Source organism: Diabrotica undecimpunctata, chromosome 10, assembly GCF_040954645.1.
Source record: "Diabrotica undecimpunctata isolate CICGRU chromosome 10, icDiaUnde3, whole genome shotgun sequence".
Taxonomy (NCBI): Eukaryota; Metazoa; Arthropoda; class Insecta; order Coleoptera; family Chrysomelidae; genus Diabrotica; species Diabrotica undecimpunctata.
Window position 1 is genome coordinate 1,961,283 of NC_092812.1, and position 15,610 is coordinate 1,976,892.

General features: G+C 32.5%; 1 protein-coding gene and 1 long non-coding RNA gene across 3 annotated transcripts in view; one reads left to right on the plus strand and one right to left on the minus strand.

Moving 5' to 3' along the window:
• The window catches only part of Apoltp (Apolipoprotein lipid transfer particle), a 1,459,665-nt gene that overhangs the window by 198,025 nt on the left and 1,246,030 nt on the right, over positions 1 to 15,610 (plus strand). For both annotated transcript variants that reach the window (XM_072546518.1, XM_072546519.1), the window contains exons 6-8: positions 394 to 751; positions 2,966 to 3,263; positions 14,312 to 14,485. In XM_072546518.1, coding sequence (XP_072402619.1) covers positions 394 to 751; positions 2,966 to 3,263; positions 14,312 to 14,485 — 830 coding nt within the window. The remainder of the gene's footprint in view (positions 1 to 393; positions 752 to 2,965; positions 3,264 to 14,311; positions 14,486 to 15,610) is intronic.
• The window catches only part of LOC140452334 (uncharacterized), a 29,941-nt gene continuing 19,500 nt past the window's right edge, over positions 5,170 to 15,610 (minus strand). Inside the window, exons 2-3 of the long non-coding RNA XR_011952172.1 lie at positions 7,684 to 7,816; positions 5,170 to 5,471 (exon numbers count right to left, since the gene is read on the minus strand). This is a non-coding gene — a long non-coding RNA (uncharacterized lncRNA). The remainder of the gene's footprint in view (positions 5,472 to 7,683; positions 7,817 to 15,610) is intronic.

Below are 15,610 nucleotides of genomic sequence, written 5' to 3' on the forward strand. Positions count from 1 at the left end.
CGAAAATCTCTATTCGTTTAAGAGATATAGCGTGGGTAAATTAGTCTGGGACACCCTGTATATATATTGTAGCGAGATTAAATAAAACGAGCGGTTCGAATTTACATACATATATTTATTTATAAGTTGACAGTTCGGTAATACCTTAACAACTCTCCTTTACTCATTACATCGTTACATATATCAAAGTTACTATGTTCTAGAACATTCCCAACTCTAATTCGCCTACGTGACGGGTTGTTCCCTCTCGCACTCGAGATCGCTGAAAAGTTCTAGTCGCTTGCGAGATGCAGCCGTTACACGGGCCACGCTGAATGCATGTTCGTAACAATATATATTGTATTTATATTTTTTGTTTATAATATAAATGTGATTCATTTTCGTATATTTTAGGCAATACTTGTTCCATGCTCTACCTTTTGTCAACACCATTGACTCCGTAACATTGATGAAAAATATTATAACTGAAAAATTAGCATCTGAAACAACGATTAATGAATTTATAACATCAATAGGTTTTATGCCAAATCCCGATAGCGAAATGATGGATATAGCTCAAAGTCTTCTACAGGAATCTGAAACTTTTTCTGCAAATAAAGCTTTAAGTATATCTAACTTGGCACATACATATTGCAGTAATACCAAAGAGTGCAGTAGTGACTATTCGATATATTCTATTAATGAATATTTTCAAAACCATTTTGGTGAATTGATCAAAAACTCTCCATTTAACAGAGAAACGCATGACGAGGTAAGTTATTATTAAAGTCAGACAAATCTTAAAAGTACTTATACATATTCATTTGCAAAGTTTTGTATTTTGTTTTGAATTTTTAAATAAACTTGTATGTATATACTTCATACTTGATATTTTTAAAATAATATTATGCTTATCTTAACTCATTAACATGCTGTCTGCTTTGCTCTATTCTTTTCTCTTATCAAATCTTTTATTTCTTGCGGTATATCCTCAAATCTTCCCGTGTGCATTTCTACTTCATCTTCTGTACTGTACTATCATATGCTGCAGTTCGTGTATTTTCTCTTTTAGTGCTGTTATTTCGGCATTCTTTTCTTTCAATAGCAATTTCATCTTTGCCAGTTCGGACTTTTCGTCCTCACTGCTCCTTTGTCTCATTCTTTTTGTTATGGCACGTTTATCGAGGGGTACGTCGTCGTCCGTGATGTACATTTCTTTTTCGCGGTTTCTCTCCGCGCGGTCTTTTGTCCTCTTTTTCTTAACAAATTTTAACAAAAATAAAAACACTTTAAATTATAAAACGGACACTGGACAGTCAAGTAACATATATTGTAACATATTGAACAAAATTTATAAATATTCAATATAGCCAACATTCATCTTAATAACAACTAACCTTAATAATTCATCAAAGAAATATCATTCTTCTAACCTTTCTTTTATTGTTATTTTTATTTTTACATTTGAAATAATTTTAATTTTTTATCGTATAGCTGTAACGAAAGTGCTTAAAACAATTTAATCTTGAAATTCAATATTTCAAATACTTCAGTGTCAGTTTTTATTTGCGAAATCTTATAAATTCTGTGTGTTTTAAAATGTATTTGTACGCCATTTTTTGTAATGTTTAAATTGTTTTAGTTTACTCCTGAGGACGCTATTAAATAAATGGCGAAATATTAAGTATCTCAGAAAAAAGAAAGATTTTCATTACAGACCACTCTACCCGATAATTCGAACGTATATATATATATATATATATATATATATATATATATATATATATATATATATATATATATATATATATATAAAAGGGGGGTTGAGGTTAATTGGGTATACAGCTGATCAAAAGCCAAGTGTACTCTGTTTAACAATTCATTATATTTCGCCACAATTTTCATTGGCATCATCAGATGAGAGCTACAATTATTTAAAACATGGTAAAATACAATTTAATAATAGTTTGTTGTTTATATACTTACTTAATTGAGGTTAATGGCAGTGTGTTTTTTTTTAATACCATCAAGTAAAAATTTTTTTTGTTGGAATAATGTTGATTGTAGTTGATGTTGATTACAAATTAAAATATAGGAAATAAATACAATTCAAATTAAAAATAAAACAGACACAACGTTTAGTTCGGTAAATGTCATTAAGGTTAAGTACTAGAACTATCAAATATCGAATGTTATTAATTGACTTTTGTGAAGATGATTAGTTCCATGGTGTTGACGTAGTAGTTGTTTATTTGATTATAATATTTACTGTAAGATGTGTTATAATTGAAAAATTTTTTTGAAATTACATTATGTGTTGTATTAATTATTTAATATTTATATGTCTATTTATAATGTTTGTTTTTCGATGTGTAATAAATAAGCATAAATCTCACTCAGATGTTCAACATCTGATTTCTTATTTATTAAATTATCCATTTGAGTGATAAATGCCATCTCGAGGAAGAGTCTTTTATTGAGATTATTTTCCATTATCAACATCAACTACAATCAACATTATTCCAACAAAAAAATTTTTACTTGATGGTATTAAAAAAAAAATCACACTGCCATTAACCTCAATTAAGTAAGTATATAAACAACAAACTATTATTAAATTGTATTTTACCATGTTTTAAATAATTGTAGCTCCCATCTAATGATGCCAATGAAAATTGGCGAAATATAATGAATTGTTAAACAGAGTACACTTGGCTTTTGATTAGCTGTATACCCAATTAACCTCAACCCCCCTTTTTCATCTACCAGTTCAGCTGTTATTTTAGAGGATATATATATATATATATATATATATATATATATATATATATATATATATATATATATACATATTATACATATATATATATGTATAAATTGTATAATTGAATCAGCAATATGGTATATGGTATATCTGATTTAACATTTCTCTAGTATTGTGATACATTTCAAACTTTCTCAGCTATCTTTTTTATTGTTTTCATAGATTATGGTCACCCTAAAGGCATTGTCTAACATTGGCACGATGTCGGAAGACTTCTACCAAGAACTTTTCAAAGTTATAGAAAATTCTGAGATCGACGTGGCTATACGAGTTGCAGCCGTAGAAACTTTTAGAAGAACTCGGTGTGAAGAGACAAGAAGTTATTTTGAACATATATTTAGAAGGCAGGAAGTTGATTCTGAAGTTAGGATTGCATCTTATTTACAAATTATGAGATGTCCGAATTATTTGATGGTTAAAACTATTAAACATGCGCTAATGAACGAAGAAGTTAACCAAGGTTTGTTTTTAATTATTATTCTTAATTATATTATTTTAGATAAATAATTTTAATTATAATGTTTCAGTCCAAAAGATCTAAACTTGTCAGAAAGTTTATTGTCCGTGTCCAAAATATGTTTGATATCTGATTAGGTCTTAGAAATACCTGTTGTAGTTATATTTAGAGTTATCAAACAATTACTCTATAATAACAGACAACATTTTTGGTCTTTGGTCGTTTCCTCAGCACTCTCATAGTATCTGCATGTTATTATTTTTAATTCATCCCTCCTATAGATGTAATATCGAAGTGAGCAGTGTTCAGTGAGAATATCACTCGTTACTTAGAGGTGGGTTTTCCAAAGCTCTATGAGTATTTTGCTTACCTACTATAATATTTTTCCAGTAAGTTGCAGTAAGTTCCTTTTACAGTTTTGGACATCTTCTACGATGCAGCTTTTTACTATACAGCAGAACGGTTGTAGTAAGATAAAATAGCACTAGATCCTTGCTTAGCAAAACTATCAATAATCTCATTACAAGCAATCTTTGTAGTTCTAAGGTTTACCGACTTTTAAGTTTCTATATAAAGACATTGAGTTTTTAGTGTAGTTTCAGAAAGTTAGTGTTTTTCCCTTCATGGTGGCAGATTTAATTTTTAATTTTTTCTTATTCGCCAGTAAAATTTTTTTTTGGGTTTACTAAAAGTCCTTCTTGTCAATATTAGATAGTTACTGCGTTCAAGGCAACTTGCGTGTAATTATCAATAATACTCTCATGGTTGCCTATAAACCCATTATAGCAACCGATGTAAGTAGAAGTGATAAAACTCTTACTTAAGGAAATTTTATTGCCCCATAGTGGTTCACTGCTATCTGAGATAAGTAATCGTATTCCTACTAGTGAGTAAATTAAACTCATTAGATTATAGAAATGTCTACGAATGCACATAACGATACTTCTGTTGACCGAATGACCTTTGCGAAGTTAAAGAAGTCAAGCAAGGCATCTATGATATATTTGCTTGGTTGATTGGCAAGTCATACGGTCGGTTTATCCTCCACAGTATCGGGAGTTACTGGACTGGATGGTTACCAACCGCTGCTCGAGAAAAGGAACGAAGACTCTTCTGTTCCATCTTCTTATTATTTGAGATATTAGTACAGTTATGATTAACACCAACGGGAGGTTTACCGGGGGCTCTGCTATCAACGGGGTGCTACTGGCAATATAGGATACTTTAGCAGTTCAAAATTTCTTATATTCAAATATATATCTTACATAATACAGGTTTAGAAGTACTCTATGCTTAGAAGGCACCTCGATTGTTAAATATAGATGTCGGTTGAATGCGTTGAAAGTTTGATTGTTTTACAAATTTCTAAATAATTCTTTCTTTCAGACTTTTACTTATTCCGACAATATAGATTTAACAGCAAAGTGCTTACTTCGGATCGTAAGTCCTTTCTGACTTCTCTTTAATTCGGACGAATGGTTTAACAGCAAAGTGCTAAATTCGAGGAATAATTCTAAGTCCCTTCGGACTTAGAATAAGTGTCTACGTACTGCATACCTACAGTCGCCGGCAGCTATAAGGATGGTGTAAGAGCCCATCCAGGTAGGGCCGAAGTTTCCTTTGACGTGGTTCCACACCAAGACTTGCTTGCCTTGTAGGTAGGTATTAAGCTGTCGACTATCTTGGTTGTCTAAGAAGCGGTTTCTGGCGTAAAGCGTGGCTCATTGGACTGCCGTCGTTGTTTTCCACCCGTTGTTGTCGTGTCTCGTTTAGTCTGACCTGGTGCTCGGTTTCTTGTGATCTTCTCGGTCGATATCCCAGGAGCAGTTCTGCCGGCGTCTGGCCTTTGGCATCATTTTGGTGGGTACGAAGGCTGAAAACGACATTAGACATGTAGGACTCCTACCTAGAGTCCTCAGGAGATGAAACTCATACCTGGAGGCCTTTCTGTAGCTCCTGGACTCGTCTCTCTATGGGATTGGTTCGTTGGTAGTGGATTGGGCTTCGTTAGTTCTGTATATTATGTTTGTAGAGAAATCGTTCCTAAGCATCCGTCCCGAATTGGATTCCATTGTCAGTAATAATGGTGAACGGTCTACCCCATCGGTTGAAAATTTCTTCTTGCAGGAAGCAGATGATGTCTCGGCTTTTGGCAGCTGTGATTCATCTGTACTCAGTTGTTAAGGCAGCCTCGTACGTTAGTAGCGGCATCTATACGAAGTAACAAGAAGTCGAGAGACCTCTCTTTTAACCTTTTACTCCGACATGCATCTACGGTCCACCCTTGAAAAATACTATCTTTTCGCTGTTTATGTAGAGAAAAGACGTAAAAATAAAAGCTTTTTGCTATCAAATAGAAGTCTCTCGACCTGTTGTTACTTTGTATAGATGCCGCTACTAGCTTACCAGGCTGTTATTTTAAATATAATTGCCAAATACTATACTGCATTTTATTTCAGTATGAACTTCCACAAGTGTTCCTGATAAGGAATTGAATAACTCGAAACACGTGTAGAACAATGATGGAATTTGAATTGAAATTAAATGCAATATTTCACTTTCATTTTAACGTCTTTTCTTTACGTTAAGATCGAAAAGACAGTGTTTTTCAATGGTGAACCGTAGATATATGTCGGAGTAAAAAGTTCCTTCTAGAGTCGTTCGAATTAAATTTGCGGATCACCTAATTTGCTATCAAAGTGAGGTCTCTATTTATTAATAATTTATTAACAATAAATAGAGAAATAAATAATATTAATACTATTACAAAAATTATTAATAAACTCACCAGGCTTCCGCGTTAAAGTGCGCCGAGCTTTCGACATCCTCTCTGTCTTCTTCAGGGCTTCCGAGGTCTCAGTCTCAAGAGCTCTCGGCACTTATACATTTAAATACTTGGTAAAATTGCAAATATATAAAAGTGTCAATGTAAAATTGTCATTTGAGAAATCTGAAGGCTTATACAGGTACATGCTGTGGTGGTGGAGCTGGCCTGATGTCAACCACATGGATAATTCGGTCGACATCTGTATCTCTACGTACTTCATACCTACGGTCGCCGACAGCTCTAAGGATGGTGTGGGAGCCCATCCAGGTAGGGCCAAAGTTTCCTTTTACGTGGTTTTACACCAAGACTTGCTCGCCTTGTAGGTAGGTCTTAACCTTTTAAACATCTTGGTTGTCTAGGAAGAGGTTTCTGGCGTAAAGCGTGGCTCATTGGACTGCCGTTGTTCTCTATCCGTTTTTGTAGTGTCTCGTTTAGTCTGACCTGGTGCTCGGTTTCGTGTGATCTTCTCGATCGATATCTCAGGAGCAGTGATCACTAATCACTTTACTACTATAACTGGGAACAGCGTACGGTTCATTTATACCGTCGATGGTGATGTGGTTTGGGTGGAGGTTAGCATGGGGGTTGGAGCGAAGATTTCTGCACGCCAGATTTTGATTGGAGGGTGGAACGGACGATATTTCCTTTATAAGAGGTCTCAATGTGGAAGGTAGCCGGATGGCGTCACCCATTTTATTAAGACAAATTGGCATTTTTTAAATTTCTGTGGCTTCTTGGATACAAGCGACTAGGTTAACACCATCTTTATACAGGTCACAAAATGGCTTTTGAAAACTTGAGAACCATAGCCCGATCTGTTTCTATAAACCAAGAATCCGAGAAATAATACAAATGGAAAGAGGCCAAATTGTCTTTAATCTCGAAGGTAATCTTAAAGAGATTACTTTCGACATGGAGACCTCTCATTAAGAAAATATCACTCGCTTCATCCACCAACCAAAACCCGCCAACTACGCCAACACCCACGCCAACTCCAACACAAACCACGTTATCAATGACGGTATAATAAATTGTCCGCTATTCCCAGTAGCAGTAGTGCAGTAATTAGTGATAAGTGTAATAGTGCCTGAGGAGGAGACTGAGACATAGGACGACCTGAAAAAGACATCAGAAAATGTGTCGAAAGCTCGGCACAGTAATAATCGACACGCTTCAACACGGAAGTTCAGTGAGTTGAAGATTAATTTTGGTAATAGTATTAATCTTAGATTTAGGTTTATATATATATATATATATATATATATATATATATATATATATATATATATATATATATATATATATATATATATATATATATTGTACGTGTCGTTTAATATTTTTTCCATAATTTTGCCTCTGGTTTTACTGTAGGAAGTGTGTCATTCTTAGGAATAAAGTAGATTTTCACCATTCTTTTGGATAATGATAGCCTAAGTTTCAACTCCTCTTGACATTTTTTTGAGGTAGTAGAATCTTAGTCTCCTATCGTAACAGATCTAAAAAACCTACTATATCTCTGGAGGAATTCTCCTCCATTTGTTACTTATAAAGATATCGATAGAAAATTTAATATTGTTTTATGTGAAGATATACTTTTGACGTTCTTAATAATCTGTATGTGGCTTCTCTTCACGTTCATTTCCTTTTAAGTTGTTCAAGATTATTTTATTTATTCCTCTACCGCATGGATGCACAGACCGCGGCCCGCCGGCCGAATACTGGTGGCCTGCAACAGCAAAAATAATACTCTTGTACATTCGAAAACTATTGAATTCTATTCCAGAATAAAACAAAAAAAAATATGTTCGAAAAGTAATTTAAATCTCGCGCGCGCTATTTGAATCTAGTGCCCAAAAATGCTAAGTCAAGTAACATCGCTTGCTGCCTTTATATAAAGTTTAAAATAGTAGAGAAATCAAGAATGTTCTAGCGCGGTGCGAGCAAGCGAGATAGCAGTAGTCCCGAATTCCCGATTGCTCGCGTAGGAATACGAAGCTTACACAGTCGTATGCACAGATTACAGTTACACCAGAGAATAACCGAACACAGAGAAGCGACAGTCCGTTAAAGTTACGTGGCCAAGCCGCCAATGACAGCTAACAACCAGAAAATTAATAGTCAGTGGGCATATCACAAAATATAAATTCTTAAGAGCGTAGGCGCAAAATTTCGGGCCAATGTTTTTTAAATGCATTCATTTTTTTCGAATCCTGAAAAAACTAATAAGTATTTTTGAAAAATTTAAACGCAGAATGAAAGACTACATTATTACTGAGGGCCGAAAGTCCCTGAAAACTTCTATAATATTTATTTTAATAAGTTACAGGGGTAAAAAAAAAGAGAAAATTTAGTGTGATTTTTAATTTCAAATATCTCATTCAAAAAAACTTTTTGTTTATTCTAAGGGACTTTCAGCCCTCGGTAATAATGCAGTCTTTCATTCTGTGTTTAAATTTTTCAAAAATATTTGTTAGTTTTCTCATGATTCGAAAAAAATGATTGTATTTAAAAAGCATTGGCCCGAAATTTTGCGCCTACGCTCTTAAACGAAACAAAGAAATTGCTAAAAATCTTAAAATTACAACAGAACAAGACTTCAAAATTGCATAAACATGGTTGCAAATAAACAAACTTACATTAAATTATGAAAAAACTAAATAGGTACTCATCTACTTTTTACTATATACAAAAGTTGTCTGCCAATTTTTAATTCGTTTCGTTTAATATGATTTTTTAACTTAAATGTACACAAACCTAAAACGATAATCTTCTTTGGTGGTTCTTTGATATCTTCACCGTGGTCAATTGTGTTTGTCGTATTATATGCAAATATTGAAGGTACTGCGTCATGCGCCAATGTTTTTCTTCTATTTCCTTTTACAATAACATTATCTTCAAAATGCAGTTCACAAATCCTATAATTATTATAAAGTGAATCCATTTTGAATAAAAAATCTTCTCGTCTGCAAGCTTCTATCCACACTTTGGCACTACAAATTTTTAACAGAACAAATTTTAAACAAAGAACTTTTTCTGTATTTATAAATAATACTTTATTACTTACAACTATAAGAGTATTAGTATATGCTAAGTATATTGTAAGTAATGAAATATTTAAATTTTGTCAATATCTAATCTCAATAAATTTACAGTTTTCTCCTAAGTCACAAAAATGTCACTAAATATTGAGATATACAACAAATAAAGTTTTAATATTTTTCATTTGTAATTCCCATTTAAAACTCCTAAATGTTTTATGTACTTCGATCCATATATTTGATCTTTTTTATTTATATTTAAGGAATTAAAAATTGGCAGAAAACTTTTGTATATAGCAAAAAGTAAGTGAGTACCTATTTAGTTTTTTCATAATTTAATGTAAGTTTGTTTATTTGCAACCATGTTTTTGCAATTTTAAAGTCTTGTTCTGTTGTAATTTTAAGATTTTCCCAATTATCGGTCTAATTATGTTTCCAAAAATTTTTAGTTTGAGCATTTTAGTAATTTCTTTGTTTCGTTTAAGAGCGTAGGCTTTTTAACATTTTTTTGGAATCCTGAGAAAACTAACAAATATTTTTGAAAAATTTAAACACAGAATGAAATATTACATTATTCCCGAGGGCCGAAAGTCACTTAAAATAAACAAAAAGTTTTTTGAATGAGACATTTGAAATTAAAAATCACACCAAGTTTTCTCTTTTTTTTTTCACCCCTGTAACTTATTAAAATAAACATTATAAAAGTTTTCAGGGACTTTTGGCCATCAGTAATAATGTAGTCTTTCATTCTGCGTTTAAATTTTTTTAAAATACTTATTAGTTTTTTCAGGATTCGAAAAAAATGAATACATTTAAAAAAACATTGGCCCGAAATTTTGCGCCTACGCTCTTAAATCAAATATTCTCGTGTATAAAACCCTCTATATATTTTTATTTCCTAAAAATACTATATTCGTATTGTTCTTCCAGCATCTGCAAGAAAAAAACATAAACGCTGAAGATCTTATGCAGTTTCACTACATTATACACCAAGAAAAAAAATTGAATTTCAAAATGTCATGAAAGTGGTAGTTTCGATTGTAAATTTCATAAAATCACGAGGACTCAATCACAGACAATTCAAACAATTCCTTGATGACATCGAAAGCGAATACGGAGATTTACTGTATTATACAGAAGTAAGGTGGCTAAGTCGTGGATTGACACTGGAACGATTTCTAAATTTAATAGCAGAAATTGGAATATTTCTGGCGGAAAAGCAAAGGGATGTCCCGGAACTTAAAAATCCTGATTGGTTGTGTGATTTGGCTTTTTTAGTTGACATTACAAATCATTTGAATGTCTTGAACACACGGCTTCAAGGCAAAAATCAACTGATATCCCAGCTCTACGCTCATGTATCATCCTTTCAATGCAACTGACACTTTTCAGATCACAGTTGAATTCTGGAAATTACAATCATTTTCCGAATTATAAGAAAATGGCTGAAAAATTCAACAAAACTGCGATTAATTTCAGTTATGTAGAAAAGCTAGATATTTTGATTCAATCTTTTCAAGAAAGATTTTCGGAGTTTAAAAAAGTAAAACCTCTGTTGGACATATTCAGCAATCCTTTCACGATTTCAGTTGAAAATGCGCCGGAGTCAATGCAGTTAGAAATTATCGACATTCAAAACGACCAAGATTTACCCAACAAATTCAACGAAGGAGACTTGACTGCATTGATAAAAATATGTACGAAGAGTTGCGCATAAACGCTCTGAAATGTGCCAGCTTCTTTGGTTCTACCTATATATGTGAACAAACTTTTTCAATACTAAATAATATTAAAACAAAAAATCGAAACCGCCTTGCAAATGAAAGTGTGGAAGCAGTTTTACGTGTTGCTACAAATAAATTTGAGTCAAATATAAAAAAGATTGAAAGCACTATGCAGTACCACGCTTCAAATTAATAAATTATTTTTCAATTTTAATAAATTATTATCAATTCTTTATTGTCTTTAATTACCTATACTTCTGGCGGCCGGCCCGCCATCAGTTCATGATTTGCCCGAGTGGCTCCTAGTCTTAATAAGTATGTGCCTCCCTGCTCTACCGTATTCTTCCTCTGATAATGCTTCCTTATAAGTTTAGCTGTAATAGATGAATACCAACGGAGACAACACGCGTCCATTTCTAATTTTTTTTTATTCCCTATATTTTCTGTTTCGACGTTTTACAACATAACAATTCCTCTATTATTTTAGTAGATATTAACTATAATAAGTATATCTTGACTATACACATTATTTTTTAAGTGTTTCTACAAGTTTTTGATGTCGCACTCTGTCGAATGTCTTCGAATATTCCATATAGCAGACATATAAATCCTGGTTTATATTTGAACGTCTTTTTGTGAACACATTAAAAGAGAAAAGTATTTCTCTATTATCCTTTCCTTTTCTGAATCCAAACTGGGTATCATCTATATCTTATTTTACTTTTTTGTACAGTATTTTCAGGTGTGTGGCTTATCATATTAGTATATCAAGGATAGTGTTCTGTACTGCGAATATTCTGTCGCATGTGCTGCCTTCGGTAGTGTTACAAATATGATAACATCCATTCTTGGAGAATCACTGCTGCGATTGAATATGTCTGAGAGTACATGCAGGGTTTCATCGTCAATGTACTTAATTAGCTTAGCGGGTACATCATATGAGTCTACTAGTTTTCTGTTTTTTGCATGTCTAGTCTTTTTTTTTAATTCTCTTTTTATTGTCTATAAAATAATTTAACCATCATTATTTTTGAGTATTCCATAATGTCTTTAGTTATTTGTTAATTCCTTTATTTTTTTGTGCATCTTAAAGCTGTTGTATCTTCTATAAGAGTGCTCTATTTCAATGCATTGATTTGTTATCCATTTCTCTTTGGCTTTATTTTTCAATGAATTTCACACATTAAGAAGATATGTTTTCGCTACAGAGAATCATTGGGGAAATAGCATCTATAGTAATACAGTGCTTAGGTTAAAGGTTGTTTCATCTTTTGTTACTAGGTTTCTGCCATAAGGTATATTTTTCTTTTGATTTATTAGATGACTAATCAGAAACCATGCAGATATAGCTTAATTTTAGGAGTTACTCATGTTGCTCGTGTTTCTTTAGTCAATGCTTACTTTTTTTGTGTTTAACGAGAACACTTTTGTTTCTTGGGAAAACATCAAGTGACTTACCTATACAGGGTGTTTCAAAAAGGTGTGTCATAAATTGAATCACGCATTCCGGGGACAAAAATAAATTGATTGAATCCAACTTACCTCAGTACAAAAGTGTACAAAAAAAAAGTTACAGCCCTTTAAAGCTACAAAATAGAAATTGTTTTTTTACATTGTCTCCTAAACTACTTGACATTTTGTAATAAAAATGGACACGTTACTTTCTTGTTCTGAAAAATGAATTTTGTGGCATCATTAGTTTAACACATTATTTTTAAAACTTTTTTGCCTTATATCACTTTTTCGAAAAACTAGTTTTTTCCTAGTTGGCCATAAAATTACAATTAGTTTCTACGGATACAATAATTACAAACAGTTCCTTCTATAATAGTCAATAATTTGAAGCTATCATTTATTGTGTGAATAAGATTAATATTAAAAATTTTGATATTACAATGGCCTACACATTTCAGGAAATGGCAGATATGGATTTAACTTTGGGTAAGTTGGATCAGATTAAATTATGAATCTATAAACTATCGGGAATATCGTAGCTAAATATCAAGGAAATAGTGTAGCAGCCGCAAGGCGTTATGCAGTAAAATACCCCAATCGTAATACACCTAATAGACGATTATTTCTGACCATTGATCGTCGTTTACGGGAAACGGGTACATTCCAATCGCAAGTTGCTGGCAATAGTGGTCGTCCAATAATGGATGCAACTGATGAAGACATTTTAGAAATTATTGAAGAAGTTCCTGGAATAAGTACAAGGGTAATAGCTGCTCAACTAAATGTTCCTCACGTAAGGCTTTGGAGGCGTTTGAAGAATCAGCTGCTTAAACTTTATCACTTAACAACGGTTCAAGAGTTATTGGTTGAAGATTATCCTAAAAAGATTGGATTTTGCGATTGATTGTTATTGAAAAACACTCGAAATGTTAATTTTATTAGAAATATTTTGTGTACCGACGAGGCTACCTTTAGTAGAAATGGAATAACAAACCATCATAACGAGCACATTTGGGCCGACGAAAATCCTCACACCAAAAAAACGACTCATCACCAAAGAACTTTTAAAGTTAATGTTTGGACAGGAATTGTGGATAACAATCTAATAGGCCCAGTATTTCTTTCCAACAATTTAAGTGGTGATAATTATGTGCAGTTCTTGGCAAACGATTTACAAGAGTATTTGGAAGAAGTGAATATTGCACTAAGGTGAAATATGTGGTTTCTACAAGATGGCGCTCCACCGCATTACAGTAATGAAGTCCGGGAATACCTTTGCAGTCAGTATCCTGGTCGGTGGATTGGAAGGGGTCGTGACGCACCTATTTCTTGGCTACCCAGAAGTCCAGCTCTTAACCCAGGAATTTTGCTTGTGGGGGTTTATAAAAGAGAAAGTGTATTCTGTAACAATAGAGGATAAACAACAATTAAGGGTTAGAATAATTGAAGCTGCAAAATCAATTTCGTCAGAAAAATATGATTTTTAGCGCATTCGGTTTTCCGAATGTGTATTGAAGAAAATGGGGTTCATTTTAAACATTTATTGTAATATCATATTTATAGAGGTTATAGATATTATTTGTACTTGTTAATTCATTTAAGCCATTTATTTAGTTGCACGTAATTTTTTAAAGGTTAATGAAAAGGGCCGTAACTCAATAGAAACTGTTTTTTGAAAAAACTGATTTCTGTTCGCTGAGATTTTGTTGTTTCGTTTTTATGAAAAATGCTTTCAGAACAAGAGAGTAACGTGTCCAGTTTTATTATAAAATGTCAAGTAGTTTAGGAGATAATGCAAAATAACAATTTTTATTTTGTAACTTCAAAGGACTGTAACTTTTTTTGTGTACACTCTTGTACTAAGATAATTTGGATTCAATCAATTTATTTTTATCCCCGGAATGCGTGATTTAATTTATGACATACCTTTTTGAAACACCCTGTACGTTCTTAAATTCTTCATTGGTATTACATTAAATATATATAAATTTTTTTCTGTTTTAGTTGGATCCTTTGTATGGACACATCTCAACAATCTGATGACATCGGCAAAACCAAGTAAGGTTGAAGTTCAGAGTCTTCTGTCAGATAAAGATTTAGCAAAAAAATTTGACAGCGATATAAGAAAATTTTCAAGAAACTTCGAAGGATCTATGTATTTTGAAGAGTATAGTATTGGTAAGTAAATATTGTATAAAGAAAGGTAAAATATAAACATTTATTTTTCCGTAACGGTGCATATCCTCCACTTTAAGTAAAATTCAACAACATTTGGAATAGTCAAAAGAAAAACTCAATACGTGAGTAGCACAAACGGTGTTATAAATAACAAACTAAATAATATAATGTTTTCGGGGTCTCCTAATCATAGTCTAAAGTTATTTGTAGGTACCTCACTTCTCGTATACAATTTCTGACATTACGAAAACCGATGTAACAACGATCATAATCTTCTGAGAAGCAACACAAAACAAAAGTAATAAGTGAAATCAGATCCATATAAAAATCCCAGCAGAAGAAATTTTACAGAAACTATATTATGTAAAAACAGGCTAGATGCTCTAATAAGTAGCATAATATAATTTGAAAGAATGAATGAGAAATACAAATACACATGTACAAAATGCATACATGCAACTGTAAAAGGAATTTTAGGGTCAAATCGAAAACAAAAAAAAAAAAAAATAATACTAAACCTTAACGAAACCTTAGGGATCCATAAATTGAAAAAGAAATAAGACAAAAAAGAAAGTTAGAAAACTAATTGTAAAAAAATACGAACAGAACACAACATTCTTCAGCATAAATACTAATAAAAGTTAGAAGAAATACAGAACAGAGTGGAACAGACGATAGAGAAAAGAAATCACCAACAATTCTTGAAGTTAAAGACGCAGTTAAAAACTAGCCAGAAACAAATCACCACCCGGAATAGGTAATTTCTCAGCTAAACTATATAAAGAATGTAATTGGAGTATTGGAATACTTTGCACCAAACACAAAAAAGGAGATATCTTTGAATACTCTAACCATAGAGGAATTACGCTTCTAAATGTGGCGTATAGAATATTCTCCACTATAATATTCCACCTTATGGGGCCACAAGCAGAACGAATAATAGGGAAATACTAGGCTGGTTTCAGAGGTGGTAAATCGACTATTCATCAGATTGCAAGCATAAGACAAATTTTACAAATAATACTGGAATATGACACAGATACTCATCACTTCATCACATATTTATATATTACAAGACAGCATTCTTCTACTGCACGTGCCATATTAATATTATCCGACGTTGGC